This window comes from Colletotrichum tamarilloi (genome assembly GCF_030869305.1).
Source record: "Colletotrichum tamarilloi strain Tom-12 chromosome Unknown Scaffold_124.1, whole genome shotgun sequence".
Lineage (NCBI taxonomy): Eukaryota > Fungi > Ascomycota > Sordariomycetes > Glomerellales > Glomerellaceae > Colletotrichum > Colletotrichum tamarilloi.
Window position 1 is genome coordinate 5810 of NW_026849507.1, and position 21723 is coordinate 27532.

Consider the following 21723-nt stretch of genomic DNA (forward strand, 5'->3'; position numbering starts at 1 on the left):
ATATAAAAAAAAAGGCCCTAATTAAAAATAAGGAGTTTAATAGTATAGATTTTTATTTTAATTATAAATATACTTTTTTAAAATTAAACTAGAGCTTTTTTAATAATTTATTTTTAAACATAATAATATAAAACGATTAAGAAGTTTATTTTTTTAATTTAATTAATACTATCCTTTTCCCTTAGTTATAACTTTATTAATTAAGGCCGTATTAACTTAATTAAAAGAGGTATTTTATATTACTTTTATAAGTATTAATAATTTTTTTAAAGTACTATATTACGAGAGTCCTCTATACCCTATACGTTTTTAATATAATAAATACTAACTTTTTATAAATAATAAAAAGCTATAATTACTTAATTCCATATAGTATTTAAAAATTACCTCTTTTTTTTTTTATTTCTATAAAATTAATTAATATAAATCTCTTATTTTATATAATATTAAAAAGTCGTCTCTTTTATATAGCGAAATACTTTATTAATTTATAATAATAGAATTTAATTACTAATTAATATTAATATCCCTATTATAGGGGAGTTAGTTTAAATTATAGGTTAATAAAGAGATTAATTAAATTATATTAACTTTTATATAAGTATAAAAAAGAAGTTCTAACCGTAGGTTAGGCTAGTTACGATAATTATAAATAGGGCCCCTAATTAGCCCCTATATAGTTAGCCGTATGCCGCGGTCGAATTAGACTTCTAATCCGATAGAAAGGGTAATAATAAGAAAGATGATAATATTGCATTACTAAGGTGCATGTGGCCATTGAGATGATAGATGCCATGTCATCAGTCTCACCTTGTCGAAGTAGGTATTCGAACGGACATGGAGATGAATTGGGCGTCGGCTTCGACTGCCGCTATTAAGTTTCCGGAGGTTTAGAAAAGGAATACGACTAAGGGATCCCGCATCGTCCAACTTTACTATCACCAAGAGCCATCCAGTTCATCCCAAACAACGAAAGGCAGTCCACAGTACGCGTTTCCTTGTACCAACTTCTCGGTGCAACCCGCAACCTCAGTTCCAAGAGAAGGGTTGACCTCCAAGAAAAGAGTAATCGTCGTGCCACTGCTGAAGGCTATGGTGCTGCAGGTATCGTTGACGGCCGCGACATGCCATGACCCACAATACACAGTCGTACCATCCGCGACTGTTGCTCCCGCAGGCGGATCGATGATCTCTTGACTGTAACCCGGCGCGTTGGTAGGCGTGGTAGTGTCTCCATTGACGGTGTCATTGCCAGCGTAGGCGCCGTCCGGCGGTGACATGCAAAGAACGTGGCCAAAGGTGGCGGCGCTGGCAACGTGTAGATTTTCGCAGTTCTTGTCCACCCACCGATTGTACTTCTGGGTGTTGCCGAGTACCGGCGTAACGGCTGTCATGGTCAGGTTGTACTCGATTGAGGCGCAGGTATCGTCGGGCTGGATGACCCATGTGAGAGTGCAGGGCGGCGGGATGCACAGCTTGGAGCCGGCCTCGATATTGAAGCAATCGAAGATCGTGTCTGGGTTCTCGAAGTAAAGTGTTGCTGAAGAAACGCTGTTCGACTGGGCTATTGTGTCGCATGTGTCCCCTTCAGCCGTAGTGTACCATTTGTCAGTCTGACAGTAAGTTGCCGGATCTTCGATGATGAGTGGTGTCTCGGGTATAGTCGTGTTGACACCGGCTGTACCGCACTCGGTGACCGTATACTCATATTGAGACTGGATAAAGGAGTCGTATTTGGAGTACCGTGAACGTTGAGGGATGGCATAGTGCTCCACCCAGCAGAATGAGCAAAGCTCGTTCTTGGGCATCTCTTCAATGGTAGAGACCGTGGTGAAGCCGTCTATGATCTCACCGCAATACTTGCCACTGTCGGTATCCTTCAAACAAGTCTGGTTCCACCCATCCCAAATGCGGCCTCCGAGAAGAGTTGGCAGCGCATCGTTGACTTCGTATCCCGCGCAAGCGATAGAAACACTGTCAAACCAAGTCTTCAGGCTCTTTCGGCAAGACTCAGCGCACACGCTGTCGGTATCGTTGACATTCCCAAGCCAGCTGCGGATACCGGGCCCTTGATAATCTTCAGTGCGATTATCACATGCAATGATCTCGGTCAAAGCACTGCTGCAGGTCTCTGGCAAGACGAGGCCGTAGAGCTGTTCCAGCATTCCGCTCGTCCATACACGATAACCTTCAAACTCGCGCTCGCCTGCTACGTCAGTGGAACCCTGAAGCCATGCTAAGACGGAGGCCAGGAATCCATTCACGTTGTCTTTAGCATATGTTGGAACACTACCCAAAGGCGACACCATCTCAACGATAGCTTTGGTGCAGAGGTTGTAGATCCAGATGTCCTTGCTTTGCTGCACTTCCATAGCGCGCTCCTGACAGTTCTCTGTGTCTAAACAGTCCTGACTATAGTCGATGAACCAGCTGTAGAGTCCGGCACCGAGCATGTAGATGGAAGAAGAGTCGATGATTCGGACTGCCCAAGAGACGGCACATGTTGCGGAGGAGGAAGCCACACAGCCACTGAATGTCGGGTCGTTGGGAAACAGGCCAGTCGTGAACGGTGTGGGTGCTTTAGGGACGGGTTGAAAGTAAGGGGACTCCGTCTGGATCATTCCCATGACCACGTTCTTCGCGTTGGAGAACTGATACTGGTACAAGACATTATGCTCTACTGAGGTTCCCCAGAGCCAGGCCTTTGCGCTTTCGACGAGGAGACCACGGCCGGCATAAATGTCGATTTGATCGAGAGTGATCTTGTCAAGGTCATGATCTGCAGTCCAGAGCCAAACGTTCTCGAGATATGCAGTTGATTTGGGCTTCAAGTGCATCAGAAGAGAAGCAGCCTTGCACCTGGAGTTGACGATTCCAGAGTCTTTGGGGCAATTTGCGGTGGATAGATCACTCCCCGCTGCACCGCCAATACGAACGTGTGTATCTGTCAAGCAATGCTGTTAGACGCCTGCCAAGAATGATTTCGAACTGAACAGGAACTCTCACCCCACATGCCAGCAGATCCGGTGCTCGATTCAGCAACGTTCCATTCGATGGTAACGGCGCCTGCGGTGGGCCCCTTGACGGTAACCATCATACTTGTGATTTCTACAATTCCAACATCTCCAGCTTTACCAACCTCGACCACGGCTCTTGGCTGGGTCTCGTCGGAGAACTGTGGGTGAATAGAATGAATTAGCTTATCAGTACTTGGTGGACACACCAATTTTAGACGGTCTTTTACCAACCTTGTCCCCTGTGCCCATGATCTGGGGCCAAACCTGTCCGATGATACGGGAGCCGACGGGTACGCGAAGAGTGTCCGTCACAAGGTAAACACCGTAGGGGAAGAATACAACGGAAGAGGTATTCGCGGCACCCTGAAGGATTGAATTCAGCGCGCTCGTGTCGTCCGTCTTGCCATCGCCTTTGGCACCAAGTGTCTTGACGTTCATGACCTTGCTAGAAAGAACGTCTTGGTACTTGGGTCGTCTTCTCGTGAAAAGATTCGGTTTCAGGTTGTCATAGGCGTCACCCAACAAGCCCTCGTTTCGCTCCATGACAGCGATGTGTTCGCCATTGACAAAGGATGTTTGCCCAGCACCCGTGGTAGCGTTCGTAATACGACCGAAACCCCAGCTATCGACAACAACAGAATTACCGCCGTTCAGGAGGATGTTTCCAGTCTCGTTGTCAGTGATTGCCGTTATGGTGTTGAAGAACCCGACATTTTGCAGCAGAAATGAGGTAGAATTCTCGGCATAGAGCGTTGTGACGATGCCCTTAGGGGTGTTTGCGATGATGGAGTCCACCAATATGAGTGATCCCACTCCTTGTCCAGTCGACTTTGGACCTCCAGCCTAGGTTTTGTTCTGTCAGATTCCTTTCCAAAATCAAGTAGAAGTTAATGGCTGGCTTACACCGCCGACGACGAGAAGCGCGGTCCCGCAACTTTCAAAGATGAAGTCCTGCATAGTCCAGGCCCAGTCCCAGTGGACCTGGACACCAACAACGGAATTAACGAACACTAGGTGTGAAGTCGTGAACTGCTGGTTTCCGAAGTATGCTCTACCAAATGGTCAGTCTCTGCAGAGCATTCTTCCCAGAATGGCGGGAAGCATACCCAAATGCACCTCCAACAAAGGTGAGATCAGCTAGGAAGCCACCCGATCCATTCTCCATGTAAACGCCCTGTAGGTCTATGTGAGATACGTATTCTTGAGTAAAAGGGTGCTTGCATTTCAGAGATCAACTAACCTGTTGATTGTTGCCAGGAACATCCGACTCAAATTGCATGTAGAACTCGATGTTTTCCAGAGATGTTGCTTGTGCGACTTGCCAGTGGATCCCACACATGTAAGTCCATGAAGATGCGGGTCTGATGTCAATCTTGAAGTTCTTGATACTTCGAAGGAAATTTGCAGTGTTCAGGTACCTGAGATAGAGGAAGTCAACAACAGACAAGACCGCCGGAACGTTAACGTTGCATATGCCACATCACAGAGATAGCATCTAGAGGGATTTCCACATACCATTCCTCGTCATCACTGATATAGACATCACTCTTGATGACACCTTGGCCCACGAAGCTTGACGCAGCCAACAGTGTTGGTACATCGAGAGGCTGAACGTTGATGTCAGCAACTCACAAGCGTTGATTTCCAATGTTAACTCACATTGCCGAGGAATTCTGTGTTAAAGTATTGAACGATCGGACTGCTGACCAGATACGTCCCTGGCGGGAAGTAAACGACAGCAGGATAAATCGTGCTCGAGCCACAGTCAGGACCGCATCTGACGCCGTCGCTCACGGCTTTGTTAATAGCATCTGTATCATCTGTCACACCATCGCCTTTTGCGCCATAATCTTTCACATTTCTCCAAACCTACGTAGAGTCAATGTTTTCAGTCTCTCCGATGATGATTTGGTTGAGAATTACACTCACTTTGTAACCGCTAGGAGCGAAGGGACTGGTTCCGGATGAGCCCATGCTGACCATCCACCACTCCTCGGCACGCTTGCTCAGTTTGTCATCTCCGTATACCGAAAGCCGCCCCTCGGGAGTTTTGAGCGACTCTGGAGTATTGGTGTCATTTGTCTTGTGTGCATACTTCTCTCTTATGGCTTTAGCCACCTCGCTGTGGTTTCCCTTAGGAACCTGAGGCGTAGACTCTGCCAGAACTTTGGCGGCCTCGGCTAGCTCAGGGGAGATAGAGAAATTTGGAGCGGAGATCTCGGCACTGCTGTTGTTCTGGCTTTGACGCCTTCTCAGCGTAGTATCATTGCTGATCACGGCAGGCGCATCCAAAGCCGGGGCAAGACTCGGTGTCTTGGAGCCAGAATGAAACTCATACTTGTTAAAGTGCGGATTCTCGACTCTGGCTTTGTTGAGAAGCTTAAGAGCAGCGAGTGCTTCCTCTACAATGTTCGCGGCACTGGAGTTCTTGTTGTCGGCGCGAGCATGCAATTGAGCATGGTTGTGATGCGAGTGCTTATGACCCGAGACAGTTGTTGCAAGACATGCGAAAAGAGTGACTAAGAATAGCAGGCTGCTCATCAGGACGTTGAGACGACCCATCGTGCTTGGCTTTGCAGGTTTCGACGAACCTGGCGAAATTCAACGAGGCATGCGTGTGAGAAAGACAGAATGTCACAAACTCAAGGTGATTCCAGTTATCATCTATACCAAGCGCTGTTCAGCAAGACTCCATCATGTCATGAGACCGATAATTGAATGTATCATTTCCGGAGTCACCCGTCGTTGCATATGCACTTAGACCCTTACTTGACCAAAGTCCCAAACACAGTTGGTCTCCCCGCCATGACCCTTGGGCTGTGGAGTGGGAAGCAAGAAGAATAATAAGCTTACGTGCTTGGCGAGGAGCACGGGCAGGACAAGGGTGTTCGTTTTTGTGAGTTCATGATCGTTCTGGCCCTACGATTTTGGCTTGAACTAGGGTATGCAGTTTGTTGGCTATGCTTAACAGTAAGCCTAGACGTCCATTGCCCACACCTATCTCTAGTCCTAATGAGTTCATTCTTCCGATTGACCACATTCCTGTGTAAATGAAGACGTTCAGAATACCATAATTCCCTGCAGGTCCTGTTGGGCAATCAGCACTAATGCAAGGGCTTCCGGAGTCCTCTCCGATGGAAAATGGTGGGTCGTGGCAAATATGTCCTCGCGGCGGCCGCTAGGCAGCCATTCTGAGAGAGAAATATCTTATACGGAGTGCTGGATTCCGGAAAGAAGCGGAGACACGCCGTCAAGGATACAATCCTCGACAGTCATCAGGCGACGAAATGCCAAATCGAACGCGCATGCATGGGTTGCATCGCACTTGACCCGGTCTGCAAGGTACAGCCGGCAATCTCTCCTCTTTGAGATCGGTCGGTCCGCTCCGGGATAGCCAAGCCGGCTTGCGAGGAAACAAGCTTATGTCTCGACTGAAGAAAGAATTCTTCTCACAAATCATCGACCTTGGCGAGTTGATGAGCATGGGGCATATCACGGTTGACGGATTGCCATCCTGGATAATGGGGCGCGCTATTCAGGGTCCTGAACCCTGATTTCTTCGGACTGTCACTTGCTCCCGTGATTGTTCGTACATTCTGACCAGTAATATACTTAATGAGCTGACCCCTCATTGCCGTTGGATCTTCTGTGATGCAAGTATCAAAGAGGGTGGACACGCTTCGTTCAGGCACCCGGGTACTCAAGCAAGACTATAGACTTTCCTGGCTCGCCATGGGTACTGCTTGAAGGAAGCACCGCGTGATTGTGTACTATGCCTGATGCACCTCGTCTTCCAGTTTCGATCAAATTCCGTCAGCCAATCTCCGAAGATTGAGTTTGAGTCACTCGAGACAGCGAAAAATGAGCTGAGGAAGCTATTCGTAGTGGCGAAAACGGCGATGTCGCCCGTTTCCGATGCACTCCCACTCTTACGCAGGCCCCTGAAGACTGAATATGAAGTTATCGAGTCTATCTCGGAATATCAAGGGTATGAAATATGATGAATCGAGGGGCCGAGTATCGTGTGATGTGTGGTGCCCTCGCCCGCTGAAGTATTACATTGGCTTGCTTCCTGTTGAGAGTGCACCTCTTCACTTTTGCGCTCTGTCTTTCCAGGTTCCTCACTCAACTAATCAGGTCTTCACCGTCTCGATCGAGCAGGTTTAGCATGATGGTGTCTTCGAGGAGTTTCTTCACTCTAATTCTCTTAACCTTCTTTTCATGCCTGCTCGCAAGTGCCAACGCTCAGGATGGTACCGAGTGTAGCGCATCTCTACCATGCAAGGTTGGATGTTGCAGTAAATTCGGCTTCTGTGGTTTCGGAGCTGATTGTAAGCTCAAATTCAGAGTGTCTCCTTCTTCGCCGGATTACTGAGTACTGATACACGGCTCAGACTGCAGCAAATCCGTCTGCACTAACAATTGCGATCGCAAAGCAGAATGCGACCCTGGTGGCTTTGGCAAAGACTACGTCAACAAGACAACATGCCCGCTGAACGTGAGTGCAGTCCTTTTTATACCAAACAGCTCTCCACTGACCATGTGCTTCATCAAAGGTTTGCTGCTCCAAGCACGGTTTCTGCGGAACCACTGAAGAGTTCTGTGGTAACAAGAAGGTCAGCAGGCCTAGCTGTACCGTTGACAAGAGCAGCAAGTTTAAGCGTGTCGTGGGATACTATGAGACATGGTCTGCCTCGCGATCTTGCAACCGCTTCTTCCCAGAGCAAATTCCTCGTGGCGTTTATTCTCACATCAACATTGCCTTTGCCAGCATCAATCCCACGACTTTTGAGATTGTGCCTGCCAAGAAGGAAGACCTCGAGATGTACAAGCGAGTCTCTGCTCTCAAAGCCAAGGACCCCAATCTCAAAGTTCTGATTGCTGTTGGCGGCTGGACATTCAATGACCCAGGTCCAACTGCGACGACTTTCTCGGATATTGCGAGGTCTGCTAGTGCCCAGAAGAAGTTCTTCGATTCCACGATCAAGATGTTGGAAACCTATGACTTGGTAAGTGAAAACACTGTGCCAATATGGCGCATACAACAGAGCATTTCATTAACATCGATGCTACTTTGCAGGATGGCATTGATCTTGATTGGGAATATCCCGAGGCCAACGATCGAAGCGGACGACCTGAGGACTTTGCCAACTTTCCGAAATTCATGAAAAGTCTGAAAGCAGCTTTGAAGAAATACGAAGTTAGCATCACACTTCCGGCCTCTTATTGTGAGCTGACCTTGAGCCCTCTCCACTTTGCCAACGATGTCTAACCATCTTCCTCAGGGTATCTCCAGCATTTTGATCTCAAGGCTCTCTCCCCGCACGTGGACTTCTTCAACATGATGACCTATGACTTCCATGGTGTATGGGATAAGCCGAACGAGTTGTGAGTGTCTTCTCCAAAGGCGTCATTTGTCATCGGACTATGATTGCGCAGTACAATGGCTAATGTCGGCTGGAACAGTGTTGGACCATACTTGAACAGCCATACGAACCTGACTGAGATCAAGGGGGGTCTTGATCTCCTCTGGCGCAATGGTGTAGACAAGGACAAAGTCACGCTAGGCCTCGCCTTCTATGGACGCGGTTTCATCGCTAGCAGTTCTTCCTGCATGTCTCCCGGGTGTACATACGAGTCGGGAACGTACGCTCAAGCCTGCAGCGCCGAAGTTGGCGTCGCCCTAAACTCAGAGATTGACCAGCTCGTTTCTGAGCAGGGGGCCAAGGCAACACTGAACAAAGATGCTGCCGTTAAGATTGTCACCTGGGGCGGCAACAACTGGCTCACCTTCGACGATGAGGAGACTCTTCGTCTCAAAGCGGACTACGCTCGCAGTCTATGCATCGGCGGTGTCATGGTTTGGGCCATCTCACACGACACCAGAGCAGGAAAATACTCGATGGCTCTGTCTCGCGTCGCTCCTAGACTATTCACTTCTGAGATGGCTACGGAAGAAGACGACGGTTATGTCACCGATGTTGAGGAGCACAAACAATGTCGATGGACCAATTGCGATGAAAATTGCCCTTCAGACTGGACTCGTATGATGCGAAGTGGCCCAGGTGCAGGGAAGAACGAGTACATGGTCAATGGGGCAGGCTGCGGTGGCCGTGGAGAGCAGTGAGTTGCTGAATTTGCATTGAAGCGTTCGGACTGACATTGCTTGATAGTAAGTTATGCTGTCCTCCCGGCAACAAGCCAACTTGCGGGTGGTATAAACACAACAATGGCGACTGCGATAGTAAGTATGCTACTTTCCCTGTTGACGGTTAAGTTATCTGACGCTCGTCTCTTAGGTGGTAAATCCTGCCCCAGCGGCTATAAGGAAATCGGCAGCAACAACGAGTACTGCCACACCCAGGGTGGAGGCTTCTCGCCAATCAGGAGTTATCAAGCAGCTTGTTGCTCAATGGAAACTGACAACATGAAGCTATATTCTCAATGTGACTGGAGTGCAAAGATTGCTTCGAGCACCTGGCCAAGTTGCGAAAAGGCTACCTGCGGTTCCGACGTCATCGCGTTCTCCGGTGACGGTAGTGGTGATGCAATGTGCTGGGGAGCCTGGTACAAGGGAGGTATGGAAGATTCAAAGAAGAACAAGTACTGCTGCGATCAACCTGAAGAAGACAAAAAGTGGAAGGACTGTGAATGGCAAGGCATGACAGATGTAAGTCACCCAGTCCGGCTTTGGAGGCCAAGCGTTGGGTGATGGTGTATCATTCTCCGAGTGACGGGAGCTTTGACTAATCACACCGAGCTAATTATTGAAACAGTGGACAGATGAAGACACAGGCTTGAAGTTTTGCGACCCGTCATGCTCTGGTGGCCTTACCATGGTTGCCATGGAGCACACGGGATGCTCAGGCGGTGGTGCTAGGGCAAGGTGTTGTAAGCCTGGTTGGACGACCTCAACCACTCGGTATGAAAACAGCGAGGACGAATACTTTGAGAGTCACATCAAGTGTGAGTGATTTTGAAGCGACCAGGAAATTAGCTGCTAATCCACGTTGCTTTCCACCAGTGTTCATGTCGAATCCTGTCTGTTCAAGTAACATCTTTTTCGGAAACCCGCTCAAGGCTCGAGATGAGCAATCTGTCTCCTATTCGAATGGTCTGTTGAGCATATAAACCTGTCCACGTAGCGCGATGTATGTTACTAACACTACCTCTGCTCTCCAGGCACGCTTGCCAGCCGTCAGATTTGGGGTATTGGCGATATCCAGAGTTTCGCGACAGAGCAGTACATGGAGAAGATGGTTTCGGAGCTCTTCATGGGAACACCGCGAGAGTCGACAAAGAGCATCTGGAACAACACAATGCTCTCGTACTCTGAGTTCAATAGTCTGTCCTACGCCAATCTTCACGACTACCAGCAGGCTCAAGGGTACGACTACTATCTCCAATTGGGCACCCAATGGCCCCGATACGTCGTATGCAACTTAGGAAGCATCAATGCTGCCATCAAAGGAGGTGATGGTGATGGCGATGGTACCTGCACCATTACCTGTGCCTGCACTAGAGATGATTGCTGCGCTGAGGACGACGATACTTGCATCAACTGGAGCAAGGACGGCGAGACGACAGCTCTGCAGAAGAGAGGCGAAAAGAAGCCTTATCCTTGGATTGCTGTCGACCCTTTTACACGCGCCCAAGCGAGTTTGCCTTGGAACGCACCATCCGTATGTTGAAGTCCTGGGACCCATGATGTTTTTGGCCATACTAAAATGCGGAACAGTATCCCTCCCCTGGCGACTTGAACGTGAACACAGAGAGAACACATTTTGCCGATGCTTGGACATACGACCCAAATTGTGCCAACTTTGATCCAATCGTCATCGATCTCCTTCCCAATGGGCCCACGGGTCCGATGATCAAGGGATACGAGAGTAAGTTATGTTTCTGTACATTTCGACTACACGAGCTGACTTCGGCCTCGCTTGCTTTGCAGACGATCACCCCTTTGAACGCAAGATGACATCCATTTGGGGAGATGATGCGCTTTTTGGGCGACTTGCTGCCGATGTCGGTGAATCTAGATATGCTGTACCTTTTGACTTCTTCACTGTGTCGCTACAGCAGACCAACGCGGCAGGTCAAACGATTCAGAACATGTTGATGAATACGCTGGGCAGTAAGACGAATCGTGGGGTGATGACCTTGATGATCAAAGACGCGAATTTGCTTAAGGAGAAGGTGAGACTGTTCACATATTCCCACGTTCTAGCCGGAATAACGACTGATGGTCGATTTATAGTTATGGACACTCAGAGACGACCTCGTTTCCCCCACGAAGATGGAGAATCTTGTGTATGGAAATTGTCCGAAAGACGCGCTGGACCAGATCAAAAAGGTGGGGTTTCCATCAAATCAATAAAGGTCATCTGCATGGACCGTGGGTACTAATGACCATGTTTGACGCAGGTCCTTTCCGTCTACCGATACCATTTGCGTCCAGGATTTCACGACAAGCTCAAAAAGGTCGTCAATGATTTCCGCGACCTGCTCCGGATTGCAGAGCAGCATTACGCGAGTACTCACGGCGGTGCCAGCCCAAACGCAGTAAACCATTTTGATGAATGGTTCAAAACTACACTTGAGAAGATGAAGGACGTCACTCAGGAAGTCGGCAACCAATGGCTCCCCGAGTTGGCTCGCAACCCTGCTGTTACTGGCAACGCTGTTGACAATTCCATACGCCAGAACTTGGTGAATGCCTTCAACAGCCTTCCAGATATTGATACCACGGGATTCTTTCCTTGAACCTGCAGTAGAGTGGCTTGCATGCTCCAGAGCTGCTTTCATACACGACAAAAATTACTCTCGCATTCAATCTATCATCCAGGAAGAAAGGTGGCTCATATTCAGCGGAAACATACGCAGGACCGGGTTGTAACAACTTAAGAATATCTTCATTCGAATGATGTAAAAATGTATTTCCTATACCCGTTGTAAAGCTTTAAAGGGCGCCTGGGCGTGCTATTCATTGACGTGGTGGAATAAACTTTCGTCGAGTTGCCATTCAGCTTCACTAGGTCTGCTACCGCTGAGTGTACCACTTCTCCCCTGACCCTTCGGGTATATCGACGCGTTCGAAGGTCCAATTCTCGCTGGAGGATCTTTCAACCTTCTCGAACCATGCATCCGCTAGGTCATGCGGGCTAAGCCTCATCCAGCCGTCGTAGTTATCTTCATCTTCAGTGCCGCTGAACCGTCGCACTGCTAGCGAGTCGACGAGCCAAACGTGGACACCGGCCCAGATGTGGTTGCGGGCCTAATAGTTTGTCAGCCCAGCGGATATTGACAAAAATATTGAACAGATACGACTTACCCTTCTCTCTGCGCGAGGCACGAGTTCTGTCGACGGCAGGTCGTCGGGAAGGGCAGCGAGAGATCGCACGGAGGCCTCGTCGATAACGAGAAAGTCGCAGAATCTTGGGCTTTCTCCTAGGCCGGAACTGATGTCACCAATTGCACCGCGACGCCACTCCTCAAATACCTGCGTGAGTGTCTGGATGGTCTCTTGGCTCGCGATGGAAAGGTCAGGAAACTTGAGCTTCTCAGATTCCTTGTCCTCGACGACCTCGAGAATGAACCGGCGTGCAAGTTCCTCGTTGACCTCACCGTCGGGCTTGTTCATCACGAGACGGTTAGCGTGGATGAAGTACTGAGTAACCCATCGATTGAGTTTGTCCATCGCGATCGGCCAGAGAGTGTTGGACTCTTCTGAGTATGCAGTGCGCAGGACTGTCCCAACAAGTCAGCCGCCAGCGTCATCGATAATCGAAAAGGTCAGGGTGGGTGGGCATGGAAAGTCGTGAGCACTTACCCGTATAACCCCAGGATCCCGCAGCGTATGTGATGCCTGACTGTTCGCACCTGAACATGGAGGTGAAAAGCTCCTCCACCCTTACCATGGCTTGGCCATCCTTGTCGCGATTCTCCCTTCCTCCGCGAAACTTGTAGAACCTCGGATCTGGGGAAGGGAAAGTCTGTTGGATTGACATTTCGATAAGTTGAGCCTCGATGAGTGACAACAAACTTCCTTCGAATGGGCTTTGTGCGATCTCAAAAGTGTTGATGTGAATGAGGCGCCGTAACGGGTATTATGAGATGGGCACGAGATGTGTGTAAGATGTTCGGGAGTGATTCGGATGAATGAGTTTAGCTACCACGAATAAGCCTGGAATATGCAATTGAAGGGGTAGAACCGGAACCCTTGTCTCAATGTCAGATTGCCATCAGGAAAGGGTCTCTCATTCACCTAAATAAGCGCCGGCGACGAATGCCTCTTCAAGACAAAACCCATGCAGTCACACTCCCAGCCATAGCTAACAGACATGGAGTGATACTGGAGCTCATTCGCACACCTAGCGACTCTTGACTTTGCACCTCCTCTGTGAATTGACCCACGACGTTGCCCCTCGGCCAGTATTCGCACACAAGATACCACTGGCCGTCGCCACATAACTTGCGGCCGCATCCGACATCCGTCGTGTCCTTCCATATAAGCTGTGTAAAATGACCCGTTTCCTCGTCAAATTCGCCCTTCTTGAAGTTGTAGTCGTCGCGCTCTTCGCCCCACGCCTCAACGCTCGCCGTTGTGTTGGGGTATCCCTTGGCCAGGTTCTCGCCGTAGGGACCACCCGAGTGTTCAAAGTCGCAGCTGTCGCCCGACATGTCGTCAAGGTAGTCGGTGGCGAAATCGGCAAGCGTTTCATTCCACGTTACGGAGGACGCATTGTGCTCGCCGCGATAGAAATTGGTGCTGTTGAGGACTGCCGAGGTGAATGTGTTGTCTGATGTCCACTGTGGCTCTGCCGTTGGACTTGGGGGCGCTTCAGTGATTGTTGTCACTACTGTCTGGGCGGAGACTAGAGTGTGGAGGAGGGCGAGGGCGAGTGCTTTTCTGAGATACATTGCTCCAATTGAGTGAATCTCAGCGTGATGTTATCCGTGCTGGTGAATTCCGACTTAGGTATACGCATCAACTATGTAAGATGTGGTGACGCTTAACTCGAGTGAAATACTTCTCACTTCCTCCAAGTCTCCGAGGTTGGCATCTCATGATGATTATAAGGGACCATCATGAGGTGTATTCGCGAAGAGACCGACCATCATGACATGGCTGGCTTATTGGACGCGGAAGCTGCAAAACCAGGTTTGCGCCCATGGCCCTGAGTTCCCAGCCAGTCATCAGGCCTCTCGGCGCGTGGTATGACGCAGTCTGGCCAACTTTGGGGGTATTCCAAGTCCACCCTGGACTGCAGGGTGCTGACAACCACCTCTGGGCAAGCCAATGATGGATGTTCTTGGGGGCCCTTGGCAACTCTAGGGCTTTCGAGCACATGCATGTTCATCCGTGCTTGGGCGACACCTGTGGCTGTGGCTCAGCCTACTGTGCTGATATTTGAGACCGAACCAGCTGGTCCTCCACCCCATACTCTCAACTCTTTTCCCCGCGCTTCGTCCATATGAGAGGGAATGATAAGATTGTTTAAATCGCGAGATTGGTTTGAAGATCAGGGTTTCTTGATGAGCTTAATTGAAGGTTTGTTTGATTCGTCTCTAGTGGTCATCTGAGCAGACAACCTTGAAGAATTTCAGTCTAAAGGGTGGTCAGGACCTGTAGGTAAAATCTCACAGCGACTGCCTCCCGGAAACACGCCTGATATAGTGCTGCTACTGCTGGGTGTGTGATTGAGGTGCTGCTGTATGATCTAAGCAAGCCTTGATGGACTAGGGGCGCGGGAGGTTCGAGAGTACTAGTAATTGTGACAAACACCAGACACAAAACTGACTTGATCGTCATAAGCATAAACTAAATGAGCGAATACATAGGCTAGATCTGTGATGGATTGATTTGAAGCTCGAATTGCTTACTTCTAGCCATCGGATGCAACGACTTCTAGTCCGGACACAAAGCACGGTACGATAAGCCAAGGACAAGAGAAGTAATGAAGAGGGGAATCAACTGAAATGCTATCTGAACACACGCTATGCTAAACTGAATGGAATTCTCGCTACTTTCCTACACCGAACCTCCATTCTTGATGCTTTTCAATGGATGCAGCCATTTGTAAGTGCCCTCAAATGGTTCCGTGGCCGAGATGAAGTCCAATACTCCAGACTTCTGCGCGTTCGGCGACACGATGAAGGTGATGAAGAGTTGCTGGACAAAGGACCACGACATGACATACCTCGACATAATCCAGTCCCACGTCGAAGCCCACGCGTGCATCCTAGTCACACGCGCAGACTGCTCGAGATCTTGCTCCACGCGTTCCCGCCTTTCCTGCCTGTACGCCTCGAACTGGACCTCCAGCGCCGAGAAGTCGGGCGTCTTGCTGTTGGCTTCGTTCGCAGAACCAGAGACGAACTTCTGGAGCCTGTTGCAGAGCGCCACCACGTCCTGCACGCCATTGTTGAAGCCCAGGCCAGCGTTAGGCGTGAACTTGTGCGCTGCGTCGCCTACAAGGACCACTCTTCCGTTCCAGCTCCAGTGCTCGCAGAGGCCCTCCTCCAGGCCTGCACCGCCGGCATTGAAGCGCTCCTTGTAGACATCCTTAACTTTCAGGGTGTCTGTGATGGGCCAGTCTGCAAATCTCCCAGCAAACGCATCCAGTTGTTCGTCGGTGAACGAGATGCGTTCCGTCGTGGGCTCGGGGAGCTTCTCGTACAAGAAAATCCAGCCCCTATCCTTGCCAGTAATGTACATGGCCGAGTTGTCGGTCCCCGACGTCTCATAGCTCTGGCCCGTCTCTGTTGGGCGCGGGAACGAGGCCCACATGCACTGGTACAGTGTCTTGAAGGGCTTCTCAGCGTCCCACGTCTTCTCGCGGGAGGGATCTTCAGCAACGGCGAGTTTGCGCATTTGCCGGCGCGTCGCTGAGTGTACACCGTCAGCACCAATGACAATGGATCCGTCGTAGGAAGAACCATCTTCACACGTGACGGTCACTCCCGTATCCGTGGAGACGATGCCGGCGAGCTTTTTGCCGGTGAAGTATTTTGATTTGGCAGCTTCCGGTAGACCATCGTAGAGGGCCCCGATGAGGTGAGCCCTGTGAAATGCGACGGGTTCTGCGCCGTGGCTAGAGGATGGAGAAGAATTTGTTAGCGAGCACGCGATTTGGCTTACACGGACATGTGAAGTGGGGTGGGAATAGGGGTTTGCGAAAACACGACGAAGGAACCAAAGGAAGAAACTTACTTTGCTTTGAAAATGGCCAGTGTCTCTGCATGCTTGAATGCGTATCCGTCGACGGTAAATCCTTTGTTTTCGTGCAGCTTGCCGCCAATTTCCATGAGGTTATCAAGGATGCCAAATTGATGGAAAATACGCAGGCTCGGTGCACCCAGGACGAGACTTGCGCCGAGATCCTCGACGATGTTTGTCCTGCGTTCGAGGACAACGAAGTCAATTCCCGCGTGGTGAAGCGCATGCGCGGCAGTGATGCCGCTAGGTCCACCACCAACGATGATGACTCTGAAAGGCCCGCTTGACATGATGAATGAATTGTGAGTGCAATGAAGTCTCGGGTACTGCGAAATTGACCTAGGAAACGGCCTTGGGATCGTGCCCGGTGATATATACCACAAGAGGCCCGTCTCCACCGAGACGAAGCCGGGTCTCCGCCCTCTATGATTGTCCGTCTAAGTTACCGGGCGCTGGTGCGTCCATTGGGTGGCTGGCCATCGCAACGGACCTTGTATGAGGTTCCATTTTGTTGTCGACGTAGGATCGGGTGCTAGGTCTCTTGGGGTCAAACTCTGGCCCGTTCCCGTCCCATGTCGACAAGGACTTCACTGGTTCGCAGCGTGGATGGAGTGAAGGAACGAACTGGCAGGCCCACCACCCATGTTGAATTCCGGGCAAAATCGCGCAGAGTGAATTCAACTGCTGGACTATGTCGTCAGCAATTTGCCCACTTGCGGTGGTAATAAGTCCACCGATGCGCCGGCTGTCGACGCGGAGTCGGCGAATGTCCACCTCGGAGACTTACTTCACTGCAGTGATTACTTGCAAGGAAAACATGTCTTCAGAGCAGAGCTGATAGATAGTGGTACGCCACCATGCATGATTATCAAAGCCAGGACCCTTCGATGCACCGGGCAAAACCCATCTGAACCCCCGGAGATCCCACCTAGAGGCCCGTTCAAGGTCCGAAACAGGGTAAATGCTACGTCACGCTAGAAAAAGGTAATCAAAGGCAGTGGTCACAATCCGATTTGCAGTTTCGGTCTGTATGGCTCATGAATCATGGGTTTAGTGACGTTGAACATGGCGGAGTTCGCAGCAACAACGGCAACTTTTTGCGAAAGTTGCACCCACAGATCTCGGGCCTTATGATCTCCGATGACCCGATAGTAAGCACATTGTACGGAGGAAGAAAAGCACCGTGCTGCCGTGCCATCCCGCTGGTGTCGGGCTCGATTTACCGGGATCAAGAGAAGATGCTTTGGGATCCGATAGGCTATGTCGTACATTCGAGATGACGAAGTCTATTATAACAGGAAACTGGTCTTTTCTCAAAGGCTCGGGAACCGAACTCAGACTCTTTCTTGGGCGCGAAAAGGCCACCCACATGCACCATAGGGGGGTGGGTTGAAACCCATTAAAGAGTCAGCAGCATTATCGACCATATGCTTCAGGTTAATAGTAAGACGATGTGCGTCAATGAAATTGGCTATTCTCTCCAACTTTCTTCTACTTGTGTATGTAATTGCTCAACAAGCCTGGACAAGCATGAGCGAACAACTGGTGGCTATCGCTCTAAAGGGTGCGAATTGTTACTGCCTGATTTATGTGCCCAGCCTTTGCTATTCGCAAGACGTACACACTTACCCAATTGCAAGTCTAATTCTGGTAGCTTCATCACACTGATGAGGGGGATGATAGCCTGGAACAGAAGTCTCCAAAGTATTCTGAGTCTTCTGATGGCGGGAGACTACATAGTGTACCGGAGTTGTCATCGCGGGCTGGTCCCTGAAGTATCGGCATAGCCAGTGCTCTATCAAGCTCGCAGAACTACAAGTGTTCAAAACGTCTCAGTATCTATTATTAATTCTGTAAACATCTCATCGAGAGAAACTGTATTTCAACTGCCACAAATCACGACTTGCCAAGCCTGATTGATTATCCTAGGGCAAATGTCGGGACCCGGGCGTAATAGATATATAAACTACATACATTTTGAGGTGTTGCTCAACATTTCGCAGACGAGACAGCTCAGTGAAAAATGACTTCTCATTGATGAGGAGATTTGGGGTCTAAGAAATATCATGGGCAAGTATTTTGGGGCGGAAAGGTGATGTCTAGGATCTCTACCCACGGAAAAACGGCTTGAAAAATCACTCCCGGTTAGCCGATATGTCAGACTGAAGTGGATGGCGCAACTCAACCAGGTTAGCGTTCTGGGTATTGATCCTTATCTGGCGAGACCTTCCGAACAAGAGTGCACAGCATGCTATATCTAGCCATATCCTTCAACGGTCATTGTCAGCCTGCTGCCTAGAGTCCGAGATCACCAACCGGGGCTTTTCCGATCTGAACCGTCATCATGTCGAGATCCTACCCATTCTTCTACACTTTTCCGTAGTACAATGACATTTCAAAATTGAAAACAGAGACATTTTTCTCCCTGTTGCTCATCCAGACCGGTCTGTTATTCTCGTGACAGGTTCGCCACGGTGTATGCCAAGTCGAAAGTCTTAGACAACTAGGCGAGGGGTGCGGAGACCGGGGTAGATCGCCAATGCCCCAGCCCAGTCTGCCTGGCTTGGCATAAGTTGCCTTGCGTATAAGAACAGTTGATCAGAATATCCCGTATGGGAGAATTATCTAGTGTGGTTTTGACTATCAACTCCAGTCCCGTTCCAAAGTTCCACCGCAAACAACAACTAACATCATGAAGCCTCTTTCATCAATCGCGTGCCTCCTAGGTACAGCAGCTGCCGCGGTCGACATTCTGTTGCCACTTTATATCTACCCTATCAACGATCTCCAGAAGCCTTACGATGGGACCGTGGACTGGCAAGCAGCTATTGCTGCCATCGACGCTCACCCGGATTTGACATTCAACGTCATCATCAATCCCAATAGCGGCCCTCCCTTTGCTTTTGAGGATGGCATCAAGATTGACTGGGCCCGGTGGATTGGCCAAATTAACAACCGTCCCAACACTGTGACCTTGGGCTACATCTCGACCCTCGGTACAGTACAAGCCCAGCCCCAGGACATCGCCGTCGTCAAGCAAGGGGTCGACACCTACGCCGCGTGGGATACTACCAACGGTTGGGACGGCAACTCTTGGGACATTCACATGGACGGTATCTTCTTTGACGAGGTCAACACCGCTTCCGCCCAGCTTCAGTACTACACTGATATCACCAACTATGCCAAGTCCGCTACCGGTGTGGTGGTTCTCAATCCTGGTGTGGCCGTAAATCCCGCCAGCTCCTCGCTATATACCGTGGCCGATGCCATCCTGTCGCTGGAGACGTGCTACACGGCCGACCCCGATGCGCCACAGGATCGGTGTCCGAGAAACACGTACACGCCGTTTACTCCCGCGTCGTTGAGCTCGCTGCCGACGGACGCTACATAGAGAGCCAAATCTGCGGTCTTAGTACACGACTTTTATGACGATTGGCAGCCTTATCAACCTGCGCCTTTGGCGACTCTCCAGGCGGACATCAATGCTATTGTTGCGCAGGGTGTACATAGCCTGTACATCACACAGTGGGGGTACAATGAGAGCTTCACGCGGGAGCCGGCCAGTGTCGGGACCGTCTCGAACTTGCTGGCGCTGGCTCAGGGTTTGGGATCTGGCGTGCCTCTGTGAATGAGGTCTTTCCAAGCCTTGGGAACTATTGTTGGCTCATCCATCCCGTTGTTGGATTTGCGCTAGCATGAGTTTGGCCAAATAACATGTGGTGTTTCTGAAACTCACGTCATGTAAGTCTACCATGCTTCAAGTCAGTGGTGCAATGAGAGATATCAACTCTTTTCTAGCTCTAGTCTTTTCAAGTATATAGGCTGAGACTATCTCTCAAAATTCGCTCTTGCCGTATGGCTGTGCGCATGATGCGTGTCGGCTATAATAACCCGGATTCATCAGATTTCTTTGCTCGGCTACGCTATGATGACGATGCATTGAACCTCTTGAACACCAACTCATAATCCTCTTCCGCCTTGCCTTTCCGTAGCATAAAGTCCTGTGACAAAACACCCGAGCTGGGCGTCGTAAAGTCCAGGCGATATAGTGATTGAAATCCATACTTTTCGTAGATTCCCTTCGCTAGAGGCACAGCCTCCAAAAACGCCAACTTTCCTTCCTCGTCTGCCCTCTCGACGCCCCATCTCAGAAGTGGACTGGCTGCGCCTTTCCCCTGGTGCTCTGTCCGGCAAATGATAAGCTCAAGGTACCAGTGTCTGGTTTCGCCCATAATCTCAGCGTGCTTTCTGCCAATGGAGCCAAAGAAGTGGTTCGCAAACTCTGGATTTCCTTCTTTCGGCCAGACGTCTGCTGGAGGCGGCGGCTCGACGTTTGTCTCATTGGGTCCTGCTGGGCGAACCCACTTTGCGCAAGCGATGGGTAGGTCGGGGTCCTCGTAGTCTGGATCAGTGATGATGAGCCACTGAGATCGAGGTTCGCTTATCTCTTCCGCAAAAGATTTGGCAAGGAAGTCGCGGACTTGCGTGGTTGCAGGGAAGCATGTTATGGAAACCGGGTTGTCATGAAAGGCGGAGAGGTAGATGGATGCGAGGGCCGGGCCGTCTGCTGGGATGGCGGTGCGAAGTTTGACGGGCATGTTGGGAAGGGTTGAATGGCAGTTGCTGGTTGTGAACTGCTTCTCTAGTCGGAAATCCTTGCGATTCACTGTGCAGGCGTTTTCTACTCATCAACAACCTCAATGGCTTTTAGTTGTAGAGAGAGAAAGCCAGTCTTTGTGTCTCCTCCTCTTTGACTTTATGCACAGTTGTTGAAAGGAGCGGCGCAATCAATTGCCTCTTTGAGTATCGCGCTGGCGGGTTGGATGACCGTTTCTGTGGCTATACTTTTGCTTCATAAGGAGAGCATGGGTACTTGCATAACTTTGTCTTATGTCTTTCATAATCACTCCATCACTCACTAAAATGACTTAGCAAGTGCGGGGGCTACGTCCTGCCTGCAACTCTCACGCACAACCACAACAAAGGCAAAAGAGATATCTTCACGACAGAGATGAGATTTGAACTCATGCGGCCGAAGCCATATGATTGCGAGTTTAATTCGAGTCATACCCATTAACCACTCTGGCACTCTGCCCATGTCAGATGCAGGGATGAAAGAGAGCGTGGGTTAAGTTGCCTCCTGGGTGGTGTGGTGGAGGTTGCGGAGAAGTCGGCAATCCTCGGGGTGGGGTGACAACTTGGGGGCACCCAGACGTGAAACGGCATTGCCTGATGAGGACTTCCAGCACTATATATGTTGATTCGGACTGAAGTTGACGGCCCTAAGTCTTTAGTGGTGACCTACGGCTTGTGAAGCAAAAGTGTGAATTTCAAGGAAGCTCCCGACGTAACTGCCATGAGGACAACACTCTTTCTGCTTTTGTTATGTAAGACAAGACACCGCTCTTTTGTTACTTACATGAGCCTGAAGGATAAAACCTTTGACCTGGGTTAACACAAGGGTAGATGAGGGGTTGTGCCTTGCCG

General features: G+C 49.9%; 7 protein-coding genes across 7 annotated transcripts; 2 read left to right on the forward strand and 5 right to left on the reverse strand.

Moving 5' to 3' along the window:
• Positions 1-938: 938 nt before the first annotated feature.
• CTAM01_14472 (uncharacterized protein) lies at positions 939-5579 on the reverse strand (the record flags this gene model as incomplete). The annotated part of the gene is made up of 9 exons (XM_060530472.1): positions 939-2944; positions 3007-3175; positions 3249-3860; positions 3921-4068; positions 4124-4191; positions 4258-4435; positions 4533-4624; positions 4677-4886; positions 4947-5579. 9 exons carry the CDS (start codon positions 5577-5579, stop codon positions 939-941), a joined length of 4116 nt encoding a protein of 1371 aa, XP_060374920.1.
• Positions 5580-7086: 1507 nt separating this feature from the next.
• Positions 7087-11780, forward strand: CTAM01_14473 (glycosyl hydrolase family 18; the record flags this gene model as incomplete). The annotated part of the gene is made up of 15 exons (XM_060530473.1): positions 7087-7348; positions 7412-7515; positions 7574-8026; positions 8098-8245; positions 8303-8405; positions 8484-9140; positions 9191-9261; positions 9317-9687; positions 9794-9983; positions 10042-10131; positions 10200-10699; positions 10756-10906; positions 10969-11213; positions 11275-11370; positions 11442-11780. Coding segments are annotated over 15 exons (3780 nt in total), but the record flags the coding sequence as incomplete, so codon positions are not given.
• A 277-nt stretch (positions 11781-12057) lies between these two features.
• On the reverse strand, positions 12058-13937 carry CTAM01_14474 (SCP-like extracellular protein; the record flags this gene model as incomplete). Its single annotated transcript, XM_060530474.1, has 4 exons — positions 12058-12291; positions 12349-12764; positions 12847-12993; positions 13388-13937. 4 exons carry the CDS (start codon positions 13935-13937, stop codon positions 12058-12060), a joined length of 1347 nt encoding a protein of 448 aa, XP_060374922.1.
• Positions 13938-14625: 688 nt separating this feature from the next.
• CTAM01_14475 (uncharacterized protein) lies at positions 14626-14835 on the reverse strand (the record flags this gene model as incomplete). The annotated part of the gene is made up of 1 exon (XM_060530475.1): positions 14626-14835. One exon carries the CDS (start codon positions 14833-14835, stop codon positions 14626-14628), a length of 210 nt encoding a protein of 69 aa, XP_060374923.1.
• A 213-nt stretch (positions 14836-15048) lies between these two features.
• CTAM01_14476 (FAD binding domain-containing protein) lies at positions 15049-16526 on the reverse strand (the record flags this gene model as incomplete). Its single annotated transcript, XM_060530476.1, has 2 exons — positions 15049-16111; positions 16231-16526. 2 exons carry the CDS (start codon positions 16524-16526, stop codon positions 15049-15051), a joined length of 1359 nt encoding a protein of 452 aa, XP_060374924.1.
• A 2402-nt stretch (positions 16527-18928) lies between these two features.
• On the forward strand, positions 18929-19627 carry CTAM01_14477 (uncharacterized protein; the record flags this gene model as incomplete). Its single annotated transcript, XM_060530477.1, has 1 exon — positions 18929-19627. One exon carries the CDS (start codon positions 18929-18931, stop codon positions 19625-19627), a length of 699 nt encoding a protein of 232 aa, XP_060374925.1.
• Positions 19628-20159: 532 nt separating this feature from the next.
• On the reverse strand, positions 20160-20834 carry CTAM01_14478 (acetyltransferase; the record flags this gene model as incomplete). Its single annotated transcript, XM_060530478.1, has 1 exon — positions 20160-20834. One exon carries the CDS (start codon positions 20832-20834, stop codon positions 20160-20162), a length of 675 nt encoding a protein of 224 aa, XP_060374926.1.
• Between the last annotated feature and the right edge of the window lie 889 nt (positions 20835-21723).